The sequence below is a fragment of the Anser anser genome, assembly GCF_964211835.1.
Source record: "Anser anser genome assembly, contig: HAP1_SCAFFOLD_133, whole genome shotgun sequence".
NCBI lineage: Eukaryota > Metazoa > Chordata > Aves > Anseriformes > Anatidae > Anser > Anser anser.
The window spans coordinates 253,748-278,009 of NW_028153510.1; the positions used below are offsets into that span (position 1 = coordinate 253,748).

Sequence of the window (24,262 nt, forward strand, 5' to 3'; positions counted from 1 at the left end):
CCCCCCCATCCGGCTCAGGGATAGTCTTCGGGTCTGTGGGGTGTGGTGGGCAGTGTGATACTACAAGAACAGTGGTATGACACCTCCCAGCCTCTGCACATCGCTGCAAGGAAGCAATGAGGCCCCATTGCAATGAGTATAACATGTCTCCTCATAAGCTCTAGCCAAGGGGACAAAAATGTCAGGGCTGTTGGGGCCTTCCCTTCTTGCCAGCACCCTCTACCTTCTCCTCTGCAGTCTTTTCTGTGCTGTGCTACACTTTGTCCTATTTCCTTGAAGTCTGCAGACACCCATCTCTGTTCACCACCTTGATCTCATCCCAGCATTTCCATCATGTCACCAATGTCTTGTCAACCCTCACCAGCTGTTCCTTGAAACACAAAGCCATGCTTTGATCACAGACACTCTTTGGGTGACCTCTGGCACCACAGCATGACCCTTTGAGGGACATTTCTTCCTCCTCGTGGCCAGTGCAAACCTTCCAAGGTACACTTTGTGGCAATTTTTTCTTTCATGCTCTTTCCTACTACCTTAGAAAGCTCCATAAGGGTAGAAACCACTCCTGAAGTAGGCATCCCAACCCATCAGGCTCCTTGCGGCCTCTCAGCCAACCAGACAGGAGTCACCTCACCAGCATCTTCCAAGCCATGGGCCTGCTGCTGGCCTTGCAGCTTCTTGGCCAGATGCACCCAAGCCTTGTGCCTCCTGCTTTCCAGTCATGGACTCAAGCAGAAGGGACAGGACAACCCATATGCGGGCCTTCTTTCTGCCTGGGTCCTCCTGGGTATGGAGGCAGAGGGGATCCCACAGTCAGCATGCCAACCTGGTGCCTTCTGCTGGCCTACCAGGGCCACTGGCAGATGTCAGCCAAAAAGTGCAGGTCCCAGGGAGAAGCCAAGGGTGACCTGCCACCTACAGACAGAAGTGACCTCACAGTCCCTTTCCGTGACATGTTCCTGCTGCTGCCCTATCAACTGCAGAGACAGAAGTGACCTCACAGTCACTGTCCCAGTCACATTCCTCCTGCTGGGGCAGGAGATCCTGAGGCAGAGCTGAGCTCATCAGAGCATTCCCATCCATCTCCTCCTTGTGTTTGACGAGCTGATCAGATCCATGGCCCCTCACATTCATCTTTGAATGCCATGTGTCTGCACAGCAATCTCAAATTTCTGCCCTGCCCCAAAGGGCCAAGTGCATAAAGTTAAGGGTTAGGAGAGGGGTTGAAGGTGAGGAGGTTAATGCACAGGAACAGGGGCTTTGGGGTGTTAGTTTTTCATGTATAGGATTAGGGACTAGGGCTCACCTTTCTGAGTTAGAGATTAAGGAAAATTTAGTGGAAGTGTTTGGTGTTCTGTTTAAGGTGTGACGTCTGTGGTTAGGGTATGGACAAGCTTTGTGGTTTAGGGTTTTGTTTAGGTCTGTTAAGAAGAAGTCCAGGGTTAAACAGCCATGTGACTGCACAGCAACCCCACTTTCCCTGCACTGCCCCAAGGGGTCAAGAACCTAAAGTTAAGGGTGTTAGGTATGGTTACTTATGGGATTAGGGACTAAGGACCACCTTTCATGGTGAGAGCTTAAGGAAATGTTTAGTGGGAGGGTTTGGTGTTCTGCTTGGTGTGTCAGGTCCATGGTTAAGGTATGGGCAAGCTCTTTGGTTTAGCGTTTTGTTTATATCTGCAAGAATACTAGAGTTAAATAAAGCATTTTAATGCTAGTTTTAAGGGCAGGGATCAGGGTGAGCAAGAGAGTAAAGGTAATGGAAAAAGGTTTATGGACTAATTTTTGCTTCAAGGGATATTGTGGTCAGAAATTAGAGCAGTGGATTCCTGTCAGGGTGTGGAGTGGCATTTAGATTTAGGTATTAATGTTACAGGTTAGACTAGGGCCTCACCTGTCTGCTTTAAGTCTGCTTTATGGTGGGATCGACATTACCTGAACATTCTTACCTCTTCAAAATCATTAGCTTCTGCTGTCCAAGCTCCTCTTCCCTCCCCCAAATCTCGCACCTCTCCTGTCCAGGCTTCTCCTGACTTCCCCATATCAGTCATCTTCTTACGGGCAGCTTTCTGATGGCTTTCATGATCTCAGAGTATTTGTCTCACCTCGGCTGGCTACTCTGTTCCTGAGAAAGAAGCAGCTCGTAAGCCAGCAAGGAGAAGGACACCAAGGTCTGTAGGAGCACCCTTCACAATGTGCCCAGCAGCTCTGCAACACCACAGAAGCAGCCCTGAAGGATGAGTTCAGGCAAAAGCGGATACCTCTGACATGACAACCCCAGTCCAAGACCTCTTCCTCTATGGGGCCTACCAGCTACTTGGGAAGAGAGGATCTCACAAACTGTGTGCAAAGCAGGTGCATCTGCTGGCCTATCATGGACCCTTGGAAGATGTGAGCCTAAAGACACAGATGCCATCCGGGAGTCAAGGGGCGGCCTGTTGGCTACTTCGGAAAAAAGTCACCTCACAGGCTATTTAACAGCCATTAGCTTCCTACTGGACTTACAGCTTCTGAGGCATCACTGCCCTCGTAATACCATACGTACAAAATACCCCCTTTTTGGCCCAGAATCTGCCCAGCTAGAAGTGATCTGGTTGTGATCCTTCAAGCCCATGGCACACCTCCCGGGCTCCCAGCCTCTCTGACACACAGGAGCCAGTGCCGTGCCGGTTCTGTGAGGTGCTAGAGCAGGAGGAACCTTGCAGTCAAATCACTCGCCAGACTCCTTTGCTGGGGCTGCTGCGTGCCCTGGGGCTGCAGAGCTCTCCTCTGCCTGCTCGCACCAGATTGAGCACTTGAGCTCTGGTCAGTCCACCTTTGAGGAGATCACTCCTTAGGAGGGAAGTGCTGCAGTGGAGGCTGGCTGTGCCACTGCTGTGCCCACTGCCTGTCCCTGCCTGCAGTCCCAGCACAGCCCCACAGCAGCACTGCCACCAAGCTACAGGAGCAGCCAGGCCTGACCCCACCAGCAGGGCTCAGCAGGAGAGGGTGGCAGTGGCAAGAGAGCATCTCTGCATGCACCAGGCGCTGGTGTTCCCTGGCCGTGCTGCTGGGCCACGTCTCTTTCCCCCTCCACATCTGCACAAGGGCACTGGCTCTGCATACACAGAAAAGACCTTAGAGGAAGGATATTACAACAGAAGTCAATTGAATTGGTTTAAATAAACAAGCAATCTGAAGAATGACTTCTAATGGTGAACAACATTTCTAAGAATAAAGCTGGGAAGAAATACCACAAACCAGAACACAAGAAAGGCTTGACGTATAATGAGGAACATTATGAATGATTTGCAGAACAAAGCAGGCAGTTTTTTGCTTATGAAAAACAGATGAGCTTCAGCTTCCACACAGCACCCTTGAGCTCCTTGTTCCTCATGCTGTAGATGACGGGGTTCACTGATGGAGGTACCACTGAGTACAGAACTGCCACCACCAGGTCCAGGGATGGGGGCTTCAGCTGTGCAAACATGATAGTACTGATAAAGAGGGAGACCACAACCAGGTGAGGGATGCACATGGAAAAGGCTTTGTGACATCCCTGCTGGGAGGGGATCGTCAGCACAACTCTGAAGATCTGCACATAGGACAGAGCAATGAAAACAAAACACCCCCCAAATAGAAAAGCATTAATCACAACCATTCCAGCTTCCCTTAAGTAGGAGTTTGAGCAGGAGAGCTTGAGGATCTGGGGGATTTCACAGAAGAACTGGTCCATGGCATTACCATTGCACAGAGGTAGTGAAAATATATTGGCAGTGTGCAGCAGAGCATAGAGAACCCCACTGCCCCAGGCAGCTGCTGCCATCTGGGCACAAGCTCTGCTGCCCAGGAGGCTCCCGTAGTGCAGGGGCATGCAGATGGCAACATAGCAGTCATAGGACATGACAGTGAGAAGAAAAAACTGCTGGTATCAAGAAGACAAATGAAAAGACCTGTGAAGCACATCCTTGATAGGAGATGGCCCTGGTGTCCCAGAGGGAATTGGCCATGGCTTTGGGGAGAGTGGTAGAGATGCAGCCCAGGTCGAGGACGGCGAGGTTGAGGAGGAAGAAGTACATGGGGGTGTGGAGGCGGTGGTCGCAGGCTACGGCGGTGAGGATGAGGCCGTTGCCCAGGAGGGCAGCCAGGCAGATGGCCAGGAAGAGCGCGAAGTGCAGGAGCTGCAGCTCCCGCGTGTCTGCAAATGCCAGCAGGAGGAACTCGCTCACAGAGCTGCTGTTGGGCATTTGCTGGTTCTGGCCATGGGGACTTGCCCAAGGAGGAAAAGTAAAGTAAGAAAATACAACAGACTTATCTGACAAGGAGTAATTCATGCACATATATGTCAAGTCCCTTTGATGAGTTCTGTCCAGTTCTGCCTGAGGGTGTCCCTGGGAGCAGAGGACACTGCTTTGGTAATGCAGGAGGTAAACCTGCTCTACAGCAACAGATAAAGACAGGCAAAGGGTAATGCCAGATTCAATTCATTCCTGATATGTGATTATCCACATTTTTGCTCCCAATTCACCTGAAAGGAAGCGGGGCTGCAGGCCTCTTTTTTGCATATTTTCCTTCCTGCTGCACTCCAGGTGAAACCTGGATCTTCAGAGAAAGGGACACTCCCTTTAGTTCAGAATATTCTTCAGAGGGGAATGCCCGTCTGTCTATCAAGGCTGGTCTCTTCTGCTGGCATCTCTTTCAGCTGTATGACAATGACAGTCACATCCTCACCTGAAAAGAACCAGGACACTGCTGAGAGCAGAGGAATCCAGGCTCAAAGTGCACATCTCCAGACCCCCCACCCTGTCCCCATACTCCCCTTCCCCCAAGCACACCGAGGGCTCACTCCATGGGCATGTGAAACCCCCATCCCCAGCCAGCCTGGGAACAAGACCAGCAGCAGCACGGCCAGGTGGAGAAGCCAGGAGGAATGGCAGCGTGCTGCTGCCAGGGGAGGCAAGGCCAGGGAGGGACAGACGGACACTCAGCAGACCCTCCTGTGCTGCCATCTGGCTGCAGAGGAGGCAGCTCATGCTCGTTGCAATTGCTGTGTGCTCTGCTTTGGCCTGCAGACACCTCCCAAAGCCAGGGGGTATCAGGGGGTTTGTAGCTCCTAAAAATCAGCTAGGATAAAACCTAGCTGGGTAAAAGGATGAAAATATGATGTTGGTGCAGTCCGTGAGATGAGGTTTGGGAAGGTACTTTACAAATTTAATCACTGACATTCTGATTTCTCAGTGCAATGCTCCAGGAGTCTCAGCCTCCTGTACAATACTGACAATTCATTAACATGAAATCTGGCTCCCCTCCACTGCAGGAATCTGAAAGCACGGACTGCAGAAAAAGCCTTACCCTTCAGATAAACCAAGACTTGATCTTCCTATTGAAATGTCCCCTCATAATGCCATTCTCTAAAGCGCTTCAGAAACAGAGAGAACCGTCCTGACAGATGCTATCAGCCATCGGATGTGCCAGCTGTAGAAGACCCCTCTGGCAACTGCACCTGCATTGCCCTGCTGCCAGAGACTCACGGTGTCAAGAGTCTGCAGGAGCCCGGCCCAGCTCAGCAGCACAGCACCCGACCGTGGCATCGCTTGCTCTGTGCCATTGGACTCCCTCGAGGTGTCCCCAAGGCCTCGGGGCTGACAGCTCCTGAAGGCAGCAGGGTCTCTCCTGGGGTGTGGTGTTTGAAGCAGACTGAAGGCATCACTGACTGCTCCTCTCTGACCATGGGAGAAAAGCATTTTAGAAGTGTGATTTGTGCTGGAGTGTGTGGTTTTCTAACAACAGTACAAATGATTAACCCTTCCCTTTTCCATGGTGCGGTAGCACACCTCAGCCATGGCAGGCAGGGATCATTTTAACCATTCAAACACCCTTCACCATTTCTTTTAGGAACTGAGAAAGAAACATCTTGCTTATTGGTGTCCTAACAAGAGATAGGGGAACAGAATGCTCTAAAAGGGTTTCCGTGAAGAAAGGGGAGTGGGAGACTAAGACACCATTTGTTGAGTTTCCCCAGCTGTTCATCTGGAAGATCCTCTACCCATAGACAAATCTCTTCTTCCTCTCTCGCATGACCAGCACGGTGACTGGGATGTGGAACACCCTCATCATTGTGCTGGTGCCTACAAGCTAACACCTGCAGATGCCCGTGGCCTTCTTCCTGGGGGAGATTTGTTCTCCTTGCAGACCTTGTACAGCTCCACCACCCTGTGCCAGATGCAGGACAGCTTCCTGACTGGGGACAGCACCCCCTTTGCTCACAGAGGTGGGAGCACTATCAGCTGCACCTTCTGCATGAATTGAGTGCTTCCTGCTGAGGGCCATGTCCTACGGTCAGCCCTGGGCTGTATGCCATCCCTGTTCTCTGCAAGGCTCGAAAGTGGAAGGTGTGACTCTAGAAGGCAGCTGTACCTTAACACAAGGGATTTCTTTCATGCACAGAAACCATTTAATTCTTTTCCCAGCTACAGTTCTGTGGTCCCAATGTTGTGGACCCCTTCTGTGATTTTTCCCCTTGCTGGAGCTCTCCTGCAGTGCCACGGTGATTCTCATAGTCTTTGCCTTCATAATCTGCATTTTGGATCCAATTTTCCTTCTCATGTGGTTTTCATGTGTGTGCATCCTGTGTTGGCATGCCCAAGGCCTTATCCACCTGCTCCTCTCTCCTCACTAGTGTCACTGTTTTCTATGATACTGCCATCATTGTCAGTGTGGAACCCATAACAGCCTGCCCTGGTTTTGGCTAGGATAGAGTTAATTTTATCTCCTAGTTGCTGCTATGGTGCTGTGTTTGGGATTTAGGATGAGAATAGTGTTGATATCACAATGATGTTTTAATTGTTGCAAAGCAGTGCTTACACTAAGCCAAGGACTTTTCAGCTTCTCGCTCTGTCCTGCCAGCGGGCAGGCTGGGGGTGCAGCAGGAGCTGGGAGGGGACAGACCCAGGACAGCTGACCCCAACTGGCCAAAGGGGTATTCCATACCATCTGACGTCATGCTAAACAATATATAGGGGTGGCTAGCAGGGGTGGGGTGGGCAGCTGCTCAGAGATAGGCTGGGCATCAGTCAGTGGGTGGTGAGCAATTGCGTTGTGCATCACTTGTTTTGTATACATTATTATCAGTATTATTATTATAATTATTATTTTTTTCCTTTCTTTTCTGTCCTAATAAACTGTCTCTATCTCAACCCACAGGCTTTATTTTCCTGATTCTCTCCCCTATCCCAGAGAGGGAGGGAGGAGGGGGAGCGAATGGCTGTGTGGTGCTTAGCTGCCGGCCGGGTTAAACCACAACATAGCCCTCCTCAGAGATTTTAAGCAAGCCTTTTCCCAAACCTTCATCATGCTCCTGGTCAATCCTCAGGTTGAATAGAGGTGATGTGGGAAGGGTGGGAAAGGTGCTGGTTGAGCTGCTGACGTAGTCATAAGACCTGTCTCAAAGAGATGGGAAAGGACAAATTGATCAATGACATTCCTTGGGACTCAGAAAAGGCAGATGTCAAACCCATTTCCTACTAGAAGCACAAGCAGAAGGATGATTATGCCTAGTCAAGAATTAAAATGCTAGCCTTAACCCTAGCCCTCAGCCAAGAACTAAACAAAACTCTAACCCACAAAGTTTGCCCTCATCCTACACCTTGAGTAGGCATCTTGAGCAATCCCACCAATCCCTCCCTCAAAGCCCTTGCCATTCCATTAGCCATTCCATTAGCCCAAGCAGTTGACTTCTAATCTCTAAACGTTAAATTGAACACCTAAACCCCAAAGCCCTCCACTACACACAGAGCACATCTCATCTTCAACACCACTCCTACCCCGAACTTCAGCTGTTTGTCCCCTTGGGCAGGGCAGGGATTGTGAGGTCCTTGAACAAAGAGTCACTCTCCATCTTTTTTATAAGCCACCTTTAAGTACTGAAAGGCTGCGATGAGGTCACCCAGGAACCTTCTCTTCTCCAGGCTGTACAGCCCCAGCTCTCTCAGCCTTTCTTCAAAGGAGAGGTGCTCCAGCCCCTTGATCATCTTCTTGGCCCTCCTCTGGACCTGTTCTAACAGATCCACATGCTTCTTGTGCTGGGGGCCCCACACCTGGACACAGGACTCCAAGTGGGGCCTCAAAAGGGCAGAACAGAGGGGGACAATCACCTCCCTCCACCTGCTGCCCACTCCTCTCTTGATGCAGCCCAGGATACAGTTGGCCTTCTGGGCTATAACCACGCACTGCTGGCTCATGTTGAGCTTTTCGTCCAGCAGAGCCTCCAAATCCTTCTCTGCAGGGCTGCTCTCAATGAGTTCTTCTCCCAGCTGTCCCTCCTGTCTGGGACTTCCCCAGCCCAGGTGCAGCACCTTGCACTCGGACTTGTTGAACCTCCTTAGGTTCACATGGGCCCACTTCTCAAGCTTGTCCAGGACCCTCCGGACAGCATCCCTTCCTCTGTTGCATCAACTACACCTCTCAGCTTGGTGTCATCTGCAAGCTTGCTGAAGGTGCACTCGACCCCACTGTCTATGTCATTGATAAAGACATTAAAAAGTACTGGTCCGAGGACAGACCCCTAAGGTACACCACTCATCACCAGCCTCCACCTGGACATAGAGCCATTGACCGCTGCTCTCTGGGTGTGACCTTCAAGCCAACTCCCTATCCACTCAATGGTGCACCCATCAAATGCATCTCTCTCCAGTTTGGAGACCAGGATGTCGTGTGGGACCGTGTCAAATGTCTTACGGAAATTCAAGTAGATGACATTGGTTGGTCTTCCCTTGTTTTCTGATGTGGTCACTCCATTGTGGAAAGCCACCAGATTGGTCAGGCATGATTTACCCTTTGGTGAAGCCATGCTGGCTGTCTGAGATCACCTCTTTGTCTTGCAAGTGCCTTGACATTGATTCCAGGAGGATCTTTTCCATGATCTTGCCAGTCAGTGAGGCGAGGCTCACCATTCTGTAGTTCCCTGGGTCCTCCTTTCTACCCTTTTTTAAAATGGGAGTGATGTTTTCCCTTTTCCAGTCACCAGGGACTTCACCCGACTGCCAGAACTTTTCAAATATGATGGAGAGAGGCTTGGCAACTACATCAGCCAGTTCCCTCCGGACCCTGGGATGCAAGTCATCAGGCCCCATAGACTTGTATGTGTTTATGTTCATCAGGTGGTCCTGAACCTGCTCTTCACTTACAGCAGGTGGGACTTTGCCCCCCCAGCTTCCATCTATGGGTTCAGGGAAACGAAAGACTTGGGAAGCCTGACTGGCAGTGAAGACTGAGGCAAAGAAGTTGTTGAGTACCTCAGCCTTCTCTGTGTCTGTCATTACCAGTTCACCCCTCTCATCCGTCACAGGGGGTACACTCTCCTTGGCCTTTCTTTTCTGAGCAATGTATCTATAGAATCCCTTCCTGTTACGCTTTGCATCCCTTGCCAAGCTCAGTTCCATCCGTGCCTTGGCTTTCCTTGTCCCATCCCTGCTCATCCGAAACTGAAGCATGCGTGAGGGCCTGGGAAAAGGAACCCTGGATCCATAGAAGCCATTTGGGAAACAAAACTTGTAGGTAGGAAGCGCAATTTTGTGGAGGTGCAGAGCTGATGGACACACTGTGGAGGATGCTCCTAAAGACATGTATGTCCTTTTCCCTCCTGACTACAATGCCACTTCCTTCTCAGGAATGGAGTAAGCCAACAGAGGTGAGACAGATACTCTACGATCATCAATGTCATCAGAAAGCTGATCCCAATAAAACATGGGAAGGTTAAGAGCAGCCTGGACAAGAAAGACGTGAGATTTTGGGGTGGGAAGAGGAGCATGGAAGCAGAAAATAATGATTTTGTAGAGGTAAGAGGGGTCATGTAATGTAGATATTGCGGTAACACTGACTTAAAACAGTCATGTATGGCCCTTACCTTATTTTAACCAGTAGTTTTAATCCCTAAACCTAAATGCTACTCCAGCACTCTGACAGAAATCCCCTACTCTAATGCTTGAACTCAAAGTATCCCGTGAAGCAAAACTCAGGCCATAGCCCCTTTCCCTTACCTTTATTCTCTTACTCACCCAAATGCCTTCCCTTGACACTAGCATTAAAATGCTCTATTTATCCCTAGACTTCTTGGCAGACCTAAACAAAACCCTAAACAGCAGAGCTTGTCCATACCCTAAACACAGAAGCACACCAAAACTTCCCAGTAAAAGTCTGTTTACTCTCTAACCCAGAAAGGTGAGCACTAACCCCTAAGGGACTAGAGAGAGGTCAGCTCTGCCTCAGGATCCCCTGCCCCAGCAGGAGGAATGTGACTGGGGCAGTGACTGTGAGGTCACTTCTGTCTCTGCAGTTGATGGGGCAGCAGCAGGAACATGTCACGGAAAGGGACTGTGAGGTCACTTCTGTCTGAAGTAGCTGACAGGTCACCCTTGACTTCTCCCTGGGATCTGTACTTTTTGGCTGACATCTGCCAGTGGCCCTGGTAGGCCAGCAGAAGGCACCTGGTTGGCATGCTGACTGTGGGATCCCCTCTGCCTCCATACCCAGGAGGACCCAGGCAGAAAGAAGGCCCGCATATGGGTTGTGCTGTCCCTTCTGCTTGAGTCCATGACTGGACAGCAGGAGGCACAAGGCTTGGGTGTGTCTAGCCAAGAAGTGCAAGGCCAGCAGCAGGCCCATGGCTTGGAAGATGCTGGTGAGGTGACTTCTGTCTGGTGGGCTGACAGGCCACAAGAAGGCTGATGGGTTGGGATGCCTACTTTAGGAGTGGTTTCCACCCTGATGGAGCTTTCTTTGGTGGCAGAAAAGATCAGGAGAGAAAAAACTGCCACAAAGTGCACATTGGAAGGTTGGCACTGGCCATGAGGAGGAAGAAATGCCCAGGGGATCAACTGCTCTTGCTCTAGAGACTGAGGCAAAGAAGGCATTAAGTGCCTCAGCCTTTACCTCATCTCTTGTCACCAGGTTTCCTCCCACATCCAATAAAGGAAGATGATTCTCCTTAATCCTCCTTTATTTAAAGTGTTTATATAAACAGTTTTTGTTTTCTTTGACAGTAATAGACTGATTGACCTCCAGCTGGGCTTTGGCTCTTCTAATTTTGACCTGCACGGCCCCATAACATTTAGGACACAGCTCCAGACAAACTGACAGTATGCATGAGAATGAAGAACAGAAAAGGTGGAACCTGGCAGCATTCCATCCCCTACCCTTCTGTGACTCTATGCTGCAATTCCATTCAGCTGGTTACTCCTGTATTATCCAAACTTTCCTGCAACTCCTGATGCTGCCATCTTGTCAGACAGAGCACAATCACGTGAAGGTTGAACTGTCTGCCTGCAGACATTAAACGCTGACAAAATGGAGCATCAGTGTGGGGGAATCTTGAGAAACTGCAGGATTCTGCCTACAGAAACATCCTGACATTTACAACGAGAAGAGCCTGGTCCTACTCCAGAGGAAGAGGAACCCCACACATCAGGACAGATTGGGACCCTGCTGAGTGAGCCGTGCCCAGGAGGAGGAGGGCCTGGGCACCGTGAGGGATCTCATACAAGCTACTCAGCTAAGACCCAGTGTGACACAACATGGACAAGTGTCTACAGCCAGCTGGGAAAGAGGTCTAGGTCTGGGAGACACTAGGATACTCTGGCCTTTAGAGGAGCAAGGACATAGGCAAGGCTGAAAGTCCCAACAGGACCCAGGTCTTTGTGTCCATGGCTATGGCTGTTGTCTCTGCCACTGAGGCCTATGAGGAGACAGCTTATCGTTAAAGCACCAGGGCCTCATTTCCTCCTCACCACCAACCATGAACCAGGCAGGGGTCATACCATTCTCCTGCACTTGGCCATGCACATCTCCATCTCCTACTGCCCCAGGAAGAACCCTGAGCAAGGTGTGAAGGGAAAGGATCTCCCTTCCCAGGGGCCTGGGGACAAGGCCTAGTCCTTTTCTTTGGTGAAACACATCCAGGTTGTCTACACATCAGTGTCACCTTCACATTGCCTTTGTCTCCTTGTCCTCACTGCCTCCAATGTTCTGCTCTAACGAGCTCCAAGGGAGGCTGTGTCAGTCCTGGCCCTCGGGGGACGCTCCAGGAAACTTGCATCTGACTTGGACTTCTTGAGAGATTTCTTCAATTGTCTCTCAGTGCCTGAGGTTTGTGGGCTCATCACCAAAGCCCCCAGAGGGGTGATTCCAATGCCTTGGGCTGGGCCTCTGCTGCTGAGCTGGGCCGGGCTCCTGGGACAGAGAGCTCCTGGCAAGAGGGCCCTGGTGCAGAGACACAGCTCTGCCCAGGAGCAGCGCCTCTGCACAGCTCAGCAGGGCTGGGGGCTCTGACTGAAGCAGAGACACAGAGAAGAGAGAAGGAGAGAGGGCTTGGAGGCAGTTGGGAGTGGGAGGATGCTGAGAGCTGACTGCAGGAGAAATCTGCACAGCCCTTGACAAGGTAAGTGTCTGGCTGCAGGGCCATGCAGCTGCATGTCCTGGAAGGGTCTCCTCCTGGGTCTGGTTTTCAGAGAGAAAAGCTGAGATCCTGCTCATGCACCTGCAGACAAGGTGAGGATTCTGTCCAGCTGCACTGGGACTGGGGCTTTAAGCTGTCTCCATTTATTGGGAAACACAAGAGTGTGATCATTGTCCTAAGCAAAAGAAAATCTGCCTTGCTCCACACTGTGGTTGGAGGTGTACTTTGCAACAACACTGCAAAGTTCATGGATCTGATAAGTGGACTGAACTTGAGTTTCCCCCATGGTCCTGCTTCCCGCCTGCTTCACGGCAGGAGGGACTCCTCTGGAGCCCACAGCAATCCCTGCTCCCAGTGCCACTCTCAGACAGCATCAGCTGGGACTCGAGTGATAGAGCTGCAGAAATGTTCTCTTGCAAAGAGAGAGGCTCAGGCGTGGGTTGCTCTAAGTTTTGTGATAGGTTTTCCTCACTGAAGTATCTTCTAACTTTTTTCTGCCTTATCCTCTTCAACAGACATCTGTGGCCAATGTCAGAAAATGCCCAACAGCAGCTCCATCACCGAGTTCCTCCTGCTGGCATTCGCAGACACGCGGGAGCTGCAGCTCCTGCACTTCGCGCTCTTCCTGGCCATCTACCTGGCTGCCCTCCTGGGCAACGGCCTCATCCTCACCGCCGTAGCCTGCGACCACCGCCTCCACACCCCCATGTACTTCTTCCTCCTCAACCTTGCCCTCCTCGACTTGGGCTGCATCTCCACCACTCTCCCCAAAGCCATGGCCAATTCCCTCTGGGACACCAGGGCCATCTCCTATCAAGGGTGTGCTTCACAAGTCCTGTTTTTCGTCTTCTTCTTTGGTTCAGAGTATTCTCTTCTCACCATCATGTCCTACGATCGCTACGTTGCCATCTGCAAGCCCCTGCACTACGGGAGCCTCCTGGGCAGCAGAGCTTGTGCCCAGATGGCAGCAGCTGCCTGGGGCAGTGGCTTTCTCAATGCTGTCCTGCACACTGCCAATACATTTTCCCTGCCCCTCTGCCAAGGCAATGCTGTGGAGCAGTTCTTCTGTGAAATCCCCCAGATCCTCAAGCTCTCTTGCTCAGATGCCTACCTCAGAGAATTTGAGCTACTTGTTTTCAGTCTTTCTTTAGTATTTGGTTGTTTTGTTTTCATTGTGTTATCCTATGTGCAGATCTTCAGGACTGTGCTGAGGATGCCCTCTGAGCAGGGCCGGCACAAAGCCTTTTCCACCTGCCTCCCTCACCTGGCTGTGGTCTCCCTGTTTGTCAATACAGGCATGTTTGCCCACCTGAAGCCCCCCTCCATCTCTTCCCCATCCCTGGACCTGGTGGTGTCAGTTCTGTACTCCGTGGTGCCCCCGGCAGTGAACCCCCTCATCTACAGCATGAGGAACCAGGAGCTCAAGGATGCCTTGAGGAAACTGATGACCTGATATCTTTCAACAAAAAAAAAAAAAAGCCCATTTTCTTCTGCATATGACTCATAATTCATTGCAGGAACACGGTTATCTTTTTGCTCATTTTTCATACTCTGGAGAGCGTCATCACAAGCTCAGAGCTGTGGGGTGTATGGGTAGGAGGTTCAGCAATAGTTGACCAGGCCATTGCTCATTGCTCACTTGGGAAATGCTCCCTGGGAGACAGGATTTTCCAGAAGATCAGGGCCTGCTGTATGTGCATGGGAGATGTGGAAAGAGAAACCCAGTGCTGGTGCCAGCAGGCACATCATATGCATGTGGAGAGATGAACACGATGGAGCACCAAGTCCATCAGCTATTCCTACAAGTGTCACGAAGGCCAGTTGGGCAGATAGTGTCACAAGACTAAGTAACGTCCCCTGGGAAGCCACCTGAAGGCAGCTCTGGGATGTGCTTCCTTGAACCGCGGTCCCTGTGCCCATTCCTCATGTCCTGGGGTATCTCAGACGAGGGAAGAGCACGGTGAGGTACTGCAGGGCTGAGGTGCCTCCCAGCCTCTGGCAGTGGCTGCAGGAGCCAGAGGGACACTGCAAATAGTGCATTGCACTGTGCATGGGTGTGCAAGGCAGAGAGTCATATCTCTCAACAGCCCTGTGTGTATGAGGCAAGCTCAGATGTGGACACCTCACAGAGCCCTGCCATTGCCCTGTGTGACTCCAGAAACAACCCCCAGTGTCCCTGTGAGATTTCTGTCACCCCCCTTGCACACGTTCATTGCAGATGCCCCTCTCTGCTATGTCACACTACCCTGCCTTTCTGGACCAGGCCATCAAGCATTTGGATCAGCAAGATTTCTGGGGACTTGGAAAAGGCAGGCATCAAACACATCTTCAGGAAGGGCAAGAAAAAGGATTGGCAGAATTGCAATTGTCACCTCTACCCCTGGGAACGTGGTGGGGAAAGTCCTGCCACAGCCATCTTCAGGGACATGGAGGAAACAAAGGAACTGCTGAAACAGAAGGGGAGGGGAAAGAAGGCATTGTGGTGAACCTGGACTTTAGCAAGGCCTTTGCCATGGTCTCCTGGAGTCTCCCTTTAGCCAGACTGGTGATATTTGGACTGAAGAAGGGGATGATGTTGGGGGAAGGAAGGTGGCTGGACATTAGTGGAACAAAGTCCCTCAAGGGGTCCCTCAAAAAGGGGCTAGACTTTGACTAGACTTTTAGCCTAGACATCAGGAAGAGGTTCTTCACCAAAAGGGTGGTTGCACACTGGAACAGGCTCCCCAGTGAAGCAGTCACTGCACCAAGCCTGTCCGAATTTAAGAAGAGATTGGACTGTGCACTTAGTCACATGGTCTAAACTTTAGGGCAGACCTGTGCGGTGCCAGGAGTTGAACTTGATGATCCTTATGGGTCCCTTCCAACTTGGGATATTCTATGATTCTATGAAAGTCTTCCTGCCAGCCAGTTACCAGCAGCACGCTTCAGTCATGGGCACTTGGGCTAACACTGTCGACCCTCTTTTTTATCTTCCTTTATGATGGCATTGAACACATTTCTCAATCTTGATCTCTTAAACGGGAGTTATTCTTTAATTCAGTGACTTCTTTCCTTGGAGTTCTGCTTGAAGACAGAGGAAGCAGAGGAAGAAGAAAAAAAAAAGTTGGGAAATATATTTTGGTAAATGTTTGCATAAGGCTATTCACAGAAAAAGCGTAATTTGGTTGATTGTACTTGTTCACAGTGCCGTCAATTTAAAAAAAAAAAAAAAAGAGAGAGAGAATAAATCAAGAAAATTCATAGAAAAAAAGCTGGTGGTGCTGCCAAAAAAGACTCTTTCAGCTATTACTTAGAGCCCTTTTATGCACAGGTTTCCATTGTTTCCTAGATCTACTTTTATGGCTGGTTTCAATTCCCTATTCAGAGGTGGCCACTGCCTCCAGGATGCCCTGGGGTAGCCAAGGCACGCAGGTGGGACAAGTGACGCAGGACCTAGGGGAGTACTTTTGGAGCACAAGCTGGGGGGCATGAACTGAGGCTGGGCCCCGCAGGGGCTGTACAGGGCTGCTAAGCACAGAATCATAGAAGGGCTTGGGTTGGAAGGGACCTTAAAGATCCTGTGGTTCCATTAGGTTCACATGCACCCAGATCTCAAGCTTGTGCTGCACTGGTGCTGGCCTAGGCCTTTTATTTCAGGTGCAGGCCTTTTCCTGGAGCATATACTGCATTGGTCATGGCACAAAAATGCTGTTTCTACACCAGCGATCTGGAGCCTCCTTCTTGTTAGGCCACATTTCAGTGTCCTTCCTGCTGCTTAGATTTTTTTTATCGCATGGACGAACTGGATCACTGAGTATTCTGAAGCCAATTACCATGCTTTGTGTTTTTTTGTTTTGTTTTGTTTTGTTTTGTTTTTTCCTCTGAAGTACAATCATAAAATCATAGAATGGCTTGAGTTGGAACGGACCTCAAAGATCATCTAGTTCCAATCCCCCTGCCATAGGCAGGGACACCACCCACTAGATCAGGTTGCTCAGGGTCTCATCTAACATGGTCTTGAACATCCCCAAGGAAGAAACATCCACAAACTCTCTAGGCAAACTGTTCCAGTACCTTACCACCCTCTGAGTGAAGAATTTCCTCCTAACCTCTAATCTATATCTCCCTTCTTTTAGTTTAAAACCATTTCCCCTTGTCTTGGGCTGTGTGCCATCCCTGTTCTCTGCAAGGCTCATGAAGTGGAAGGTCTGACTCCAGAAGGCAGCTGTACCTGAACCAGGGGAATTTCTCTCATGTACAGTAATTATTTCTCCTCCTCCCAGCTACAGTGCTGTGGCCCCACTGTCATGAACCTCTTCAGTGATTTTGCCCCATTGCTGGAGCTCTCCTGCAGTGCCACAGTGATACTCATGGTTTTGCTTTCATAATCTGTATTTTGGATCCAATCTTCCTCTTTCAAATCATGCAGTTTTCATGTGTGTGCGTCCTGTGTTGGCAGACCCAAGGCCTTATCGACCTGCTCTTCTGTCCTCATGAGTGTCACTGTTTTCTATGGCACCATCATCACTGTGTGTGAAGTGCATAACAGCGCATAACAGAAGCTACTAATACAATCACCAAGTCAAAAAAAAAAAAAAGAAATCAGTATCTTATTCCCTTCAAGCATTTGTTACAGCATTGTTTTTACAGTAATCATAATATTAGTCTTTCCACACAGGAACAGGACATACTCATAGGCATGCATAAAAGTTTCTTTGTAGAGAGAAGAACTTTTGGTCTTCCTCCTCAGAGATTTTAACCAAGTCCTTTCCCAAACCAACATCATTCTCCCGGTCAGCCCTCAGGTTGCTTAGAGGTGGTGTGGGAAGGATGAGAGAGGTGCTGGTGGAGCTGCAGATGTAACCATAAGACCTCTCTCAAAGACCTTGGAAAGGCCAGATAAAGGAAAGACGTTGCTCAGGATTTTGAAAAGGCAGATGTAAAAGGCATCTTCTACAAGAAGGGTAAACACAAGGATGATTAAGCCTAACGAAGGATTAAAATGCCAGCCTTAACCCTAGCCCTCTAACCAAATCTAAACTAAAAGCCTCAAAACTTGTCCTTATCCCAAATCTTGAGCAGGCACCTTGAGCAGAACACCAATCCCTCCCTTGATGCCCTTGCCATTCCCTTAACCCTGGAGGGTGACCTCTAATCCCTAAACATTAACCTGATCATCTAACCCGCAAAGACCTCCACCATGCACACAGCACACCTCATCTTCAACCCCACTGCTACCCCTAACTTCAGCTCTTTGTCCCCTTGTGGGAGGGCAGGGACTGTGAGGTCCTGCAGCAGTCCCATGGCATTGGAAGAGGCGTGTGAGGTGACAGGTATGTGGTCAGATCAGAGGCCACAGGGAGGAGCTGGCTGGGAATGCTGTGATGAGGTCAGGTGTGCCTCAGGATCTGCTGGGCCTGCAGGAGGCACATGGCTGTGAAGGAGGCTGGGAGGTCACTTCTGTCTCTGGAGCTGACGGACCAGCAGGAGGAATGTGGCACAGATAGGGACAGTAAAGGCCAGAAGCATGCACATAGCATTGAAGATGATGGTGAGGCACCTTCTCTTCTGGTCAGGTGATAGACCACCGGATGGCTAATGGGATGGGAGTTATGCTTGAGGTATAGTTTGTGAGACCATAGAATCATAGAATGGCTCATGTTGGATGAGACCAACAGTGCTGGCCCTCAGGGGGACACTGCAGGAAACTTGCATCTGACTTGGACTTCTTGAGAGATTTCTTCAGTTTGCTCTCAGTGCCTGAGGTTCGTGGGCTCATCACCAAAGCCCCCAGAGGGGTGATTCCAATGCCTTGGGCTGGGCCTCTGCTGCTGAGCTGGGCCGGGCTCCTGGGACAGAGAGCGCTCCTGGCAAGAGGGTCCTGGTGCAGAGAGACAGCTCTGCCCAGGAGCAGCTCCTCTGCACAGCGCAGCAGGGCTGGGGGCTCAGACCGCAGCAGAGACACAGAGAGGAGAGAAGGAGAGAGGGCTTGGAGGCAGTTGGGAGTGAGAGGATGCTGAGAGCTGACTGCAGGAGAAATCTGCACAGCCCTTGACAAGGTAAGTCTCTGGCTGCAGGGCCATGCAGCTGCACGTCCTGGAAGGGTCTCCTCCTGGGTCTTGTTTCTGGGAGGGCAGTGGGCAATGCAGTGGGCTTTGAGAGTCCTGCTGGATTGCACTGCGTGGTGAGGAAGACTGGCAGAAGCCCCTTGGAGTGTCATAACCTAGCTGCCCCTAGTAAACCAAAAGCAGAGTGGCCAAGCCTGCTCCAGACACTGCAGGGGTGCAGCTGGGATGCTGGGACACCCCAGCTTGCAAATATTCATCTCTGTCCTTGGGGCATCCTCCTGGTGTGCAGGCTGCTCTCCAGCAGGATGCAGCTCTCTCATGGCATCCTTGTGTTATCCAGGTGCCCGAAGGAAAAGACACCTCCGTGCTAAGGCCATGTCCGTGCTGCTGGACGGCTGTCTGTGGGCAGCTGGAGGGAGGCATCTGCAGCCCTGGCGAAGAGAGAAAAGCTGAGATCCTGCTCATGCACCTGCAGACAAGGTGAGGACTCTGTCCAGCTGCACTGGGACTGGGGCTTTAAGCTGTCTCCATTTATTGGGAAACACAAGAGTGTGATCATTGCCCTAAGCAAAAGAAAATCTGCCTTGCTCTACACTGTGGTTGGAGGTGTACTTTGCAACAACACTGCAAAGTTCATGGATCTGATAAGTGGACTGAACTTGAGTTTCCCCCATGGTCCTGCTTGCCACCTGCTTCACAGCAGGAGGGACTCCTCTGGAGCCCACAGCAATCCCTGCTCCCAGTGCCACTCTCAGACAGCATCAGCTGGGACTCGAGTGATAGAGCTGCAGAAATGTTCTCTTGCAAAGAGAGAGGCTCAGGCGTGGGTTGCTCTAAGTTTTGTGATAGGTTTTCCTCACTGAAGTCTCTTCTAACTTTTTTCTGCCTTATCCTCTTCAACAGACATCTGTGGCCAATGTCAGAAAATGCCCAACAGCAGCTCCACCAGCGAGTTCCTCCTCCTGGCATTCGCAGACACGCGGGAGCTGCAGCTCCTGCACTTCGCGCTCTTCCTGGCCATCTACCTGGCTGCCCTCCTGGGCAACGGCCTCATCCTCACCGCCGTAGCCTGCGACCACCGCCTCCACACCCCCATGTACTTCTTCCTCCTCAACCTCGCCCTCCTCGACCTGGGCTGCATCTCCACCACTCTCCCCAAAGCCATGGCCAATTCCCTCTGGGACACCAGGGCCATCTCCTATCAAGGGTGTGCTTCACAAGTCCTGTTTTTCGTCTTCTTCTTTGGTTCAGAGTATTCCCTTCTCACCATCATGGCCTATGACCACTACATTGCCATCTGCAAGCCCCTGCACTACGGGAGCCTCCTGGGCAGCAGAGCTTGTGCCCAGATGGCAGCAGCTGCCTGGGGCAGTGGCTTTCTCAATGCTGTCCTGCACACGGCCAGTACATTTTCCCTGCCCCTCTGCCAAGGCAATGCTGTGGAGCAGTTCTTCTGTGAAATCCCCCACATCCTCAAGCTCTCTTGCTCAGATGCCTACCTCAGAGAATTTGAGCTACTTGTTTTCAGTTCTTCTTTAGTATTTGGTTGTTTTGTTTTCATTGTGTTATCCTATGTGCAGATCTTCAGGGCTGTGCTGAGGATGCCCTCTGAGCAGGGCCGGCACAAAGCCTTTTCCACGTGCCTCCCTCACCTGGCTGTGGTCTCCCTGTTTGTCAGTACAGACATGTTTGCCCACCTGAAGCCCCCCTCCATCTCTTCCCCATCCATGGACCTGGTCGTGACAGTTCTGTATTCAGTAGTGCCCCCGGCAGTGAACCCCCTTATCTACTGCATGAAGAACCAGGAACTAAGGGATGCAGTGAGGACACTGCTTGAATACACATATTTTCAGCATATTCGCCTAGAATAATATGCCTATAATCAGAAATCCCAGCTTTTCTCAGAAAAAAAAAATTACATACTTTTTTATTATTATCTATCCGTACTGTTATTTTCTCTAACTTTTTTTTTTTTCTGATTTATAAAATACTATTCTTAGCCTCCTACAGGTTAATTATTTTCTGATAAAGCACTGCTTTTTATTAGATAAACCCAATATCGAAGTCATCAGAATTTCATTGGTCTCAGCTGCCATCTTGTCCCTTCTCCTCTGGAGCTGGGGGAGCAGCCCCAGCATGCAGGAGGGGCTCAGGGCCTAGAGCCCAGCTGCCACATGGAGGAGCAGCCCCGGTGGCCCTCGCGGCTGCCCCTCACTGCCCGCTGGGCTCTGCCTCTCTGCTGCCTTTGGGTCGGGGCTGCTGCTTCCCTGGAGCCATGGCCATGGCCAGCAGCAGGACGTGGCCTTTTCACTGCTGCTTTCTTTTGGCTTCCTCATTGTTCTCTTGTGCTCTTGTACATGGGTTAGCCCTCAGATCTTGTGTACCTTGGTGACAGTCCTGTTGTCTCTGCAGTGGCATCCCTGTCCCAGCAGGCAGCAGCAGGCAATGTGCAGCCCCGTGTCACAGCTGCCCTCCCTGATGCCACGGCAGTAACAAATGGGGCTCTGCAGGGCAAACCCAGAAGCCTGGATGCCTCTTCCAATGCTGCTGTTAGGAACAGAGCCAAGGGTTTTCTCCGTGCTCTTCTGTTTTCTGGGGTTCTTCATGGAGTGTAGGACACAGGCTGAAAGTCCCAGCGCGGTGTGTGAGTAGCAAAGGACTGGACCAAGAGCTCCCTTTATGGCCTCACCTGTCTAATCAGACAACAACTGGTCTCGGACTCCTCTTCATGGGACTAGGCACCCTGCAGTGGGGTGGATTGATGATGGCAGCCTGGAGAGGAATCTGGAGGTGCCAGGAGAGATCAGGGCAACCCTGGGACAATGTGCTCATTGGGTAGTGATTAAAACCTCATAAAATTAGTGACCATCCAAAGAAGATTTTGGCAAAGGGAAAGGCGAATCAGAGAACTCTGTGGGCTAAGGAGGGCTCTGCAATGCCAGGGGAGGTGGTGAAGAGCCAGCAAGCGAAGGCCCATGAAACTGCATTGTAATTGAGGAGACCTTCTTTGAAGCCTCGTGGGCCAGGTCTGGTGCAGCTCTTGTCCAGCACCCTGAGCAGCACGGGCAGGGGAGGGTCCCCACAGGGTCTCAGGGCACAACAGCCCCTGACTCTGCACAGCAGCACCGCCAGCTCAGGGCCTGGCGGGGAGCACATCAGGGAAGCAGCAATGGCCGGCCAGGCCAGCATGGACACAGTGCCCTGGGCAAGGCTCTCTGGGAGCAGGGATGGCCCTGGGAAAGAGCAGGGCAGCATTTCTGGGCCTGCACAGATGGGTAAAGGAGGAAGAGTAAGCTCTTTGTGTAGGCACCTGCTCGGGGCAGGCTGCTCTGTGCCTGGGCCAGGCCTCTTGTGCTGGCCTGGGGAGCGGGGCTGGCCCTGCGGGGCACAGGCACTCTGTGCTGGGGATCTCCTAGACAAGAGACCAGGGCTCCTGCAGCTTCACCGACCTCCATTTCCTTGCACCATAGCCAGCCTCCTCCTTGCTCACCCCAGGCAGCAACATGCACGAGCTGCCTCCTTCCTCCTCCTCTAGAGGGCAGAGGGGAGGGAACACCATAAATAAGTAAAACTCACAGATTGAGAGAAAGACACATAAGGATAGGAAAGGAAAAGAAAAAAGAAAGAAATGAAAATCAAACGCCAAACATAATGAACATTTTGTAACTCATCAGTTCCCACTAGCAGACCGTTGTGCAGGCAGTCTCTGAGAAACTGCCACCTTGTCTTGGAAAGATGATCCCAACATGTATTGCTGAGCACTATGTTATGTGCCATGGATCATCCATTGGGTCAGGCTGGGTCAGCTGTCACAGTGGGTTCCCCTCCCAGCCTTTTGCCCACCCACAACCAACTCGCTGGTAGGGCAGAGTGAGAAGCAGAGAAGGCCTTGGTGCTGTTCACGCACTGCTCAGGAACAGCGAGCACAGCCGTGGGTGACCAACACTGCTCTGGTCACATCAAAAACACAGCACGACAGGGGCTGCTCTGCAGAGAGTAACTCCGTCCCAGCCAGAGCCAGTGCAGGGCCCCATGCTGGACAAGAAAGCTCGCTCTGAGCTCTGGAAGGAGCCAGGAAGGTGCTAATAAGCACCAGGACAATTGAGGAAGCCCAAAGGCCCTTCTGAAGGGAAGGGTCACTGAGTGCCACCTGAGAGGCAGTGCTGGGCAGCGGGGAGGGCCAGGAGAAAGACTTGTGAGAAGGCTGTGAGAAACAAGGAAATCCAGGGCTTTAGCAGATCCTTAAAGTCCTGCCTGAGTCCCCAAATGGAAAGCAATGTATGTCTGTGGGTGGACAAGGAGGAAGTGATGAGTCCCGGATCTGGGGCAGGGCTGAAGGTCCCTGCGTGAAGCTGGGCTGATGGAGAAGTGTCCACCTTGCATGTGTGCCTCAGCCTGGGAGAAGGGGCCTGCCTGCGGTGCGGGATGGCTGGGCTGTGCTCAGCCATGCCCCAGGAGCTGACCTTGCTCTCTTCCTCCCCGCCACTCCCCACACGGGGCAGGCCCTCAGGAAACACCCCTGAGCCTGGAGACGCACCAACCTGCTGCGGTGAGGTGCCACTACTGCAGGGGAAGAGGGGAGGGTTGGAGAGACACGTGGGGCCTGCGGGCAAGAGTGGTGTGGCTTGAGAAAGTGAGTGCCTGGGAAAAGTTACCCTCGACCCATAGGAGCCGTTCTGGAAAGAAAACTTGTATGCAGGAACCACACTTTTCTGGAGGTGCAGAGCTGCTGGGCACGTTGTGGAGGGTGCTCTGATGGACTTTTTTGTCATTTTCCATCGTGTCTTAAGTGCCGCTTTTCTCAGAAATAGAGTAGCCAACAAGAGGTGTGATGGATACGCTGAGGTCATGATAGCCATCAGAAAGCTGATCCCAATGAGATGACTGGTACGGGGAGGTCAGAAGAAACCCTGGTCAGGAGAGACATGAGATTTGGGGGAGGGAATAGGGTCTTGCCCAGCAGAAATTAAGGATTTTGTAGAGGTAAGAGGGTTCAGGTTATGCTGGTGCTGCTGTAGCAGTGACTTAATGAAGGGATGAAAGACACGGACTGCTGATGGCTCTTGAACTGGAGACGTTTATTGCCCTTTTTCACTACTACATATACTTTCCCTGTAGCCCCACATGCTGTCCACGCGCCCGAATCTGTCATACAATTGGTTAGAGACCCTCAGGCACGTGCCTCGAGCCAGCCAGCAATTGGCCACTGCCCAAAGCTCATCTTTAACACTGTAGCCAATTTACTTTATCTCCACCTTGCTCAAGTTTTTGTTTCTACCGCTTGTTTCCTCATTATCTCTAATTCAGGGATGTGTGAAACAGCACGAAGCCACCTGCGAATTCCTTTCCCACAATTCCCCCTTTTTTATTTTCAACCAACCAAATGCTTTCTATAGATTTTTCTATCAATCACTGCAGACATTGCAATAAGCAAGGTACAATAAGCAACAGGGTGAAAATCACATGCAGGATTACAATTGTAAAGTAGCGTGCCTACTAGAATCTACATCAGTCAACAAGCCACTAAGCGCTAGGGATGTTGTTTCGCAGTGATGCTGCATCTCACTCGCACAGCACAATCACACAATCACGCAAAGAGGCCTCTTGCACTTCTCATTCATACCACAAGAAAATATCACTTAAAATAATTTGTCCGTGGCTTCAGGAGTCCCTTGTCTACTCCCGTGGTGAGCGGCTGAGAGTGGAGACCCCTCCGAGGAAAAATGCTGGGGGTGCACCTAGGGGCATTCCACAGTCGATCCCACAGCCGAGCAGAGCGGCTCCTGAC

At 51.2% G+C, this 24,262-nt stretch overlaps 2 protein-coding genes across 2 annotated transcripts; both read left to right on the forward strand.

Moving 5' to 3' along the window:
• Positions 1–12,930: 12,930 nt before the first annotated feature.
• On the forward strand, positions 12,931–13,880 carry LOC310892028 (olfactory receptor 14C36-like; the record flags this gene model as incomplete). Its single annotated transcript, XM_083854213.1, has 1 exon — positions 12,931–13,880. Exon 1 carries the CDS (start codon positions 12,966–12,968, stop codon positions 13,878–13,880), a length of 915 nt encoding a protein of 304 aa, XP_083710339.1. The 5' UTR covers positions 12,931–12,965.
• A 5,520-nt stretch (positions 13,881–19,400) lies between these two features.
• Positions 19,401–20,345, forward strand: LOC310892034 (olfactory receptor 14C36-like; the record flags this gene model as incomplete). The annotated part of the gene is made up of 1 exon (XM_083854216.1): positions 19,401–20,345. One exon carries the CDS (start codon positions 19,401–19,403, stop codon positions 20,343–20,345), a length of 945 nt encoding a protein of 314 aa, XP_083710342.1.
• Positions 20,346–24,262: the final 3,917 nt, after the last annotated feature.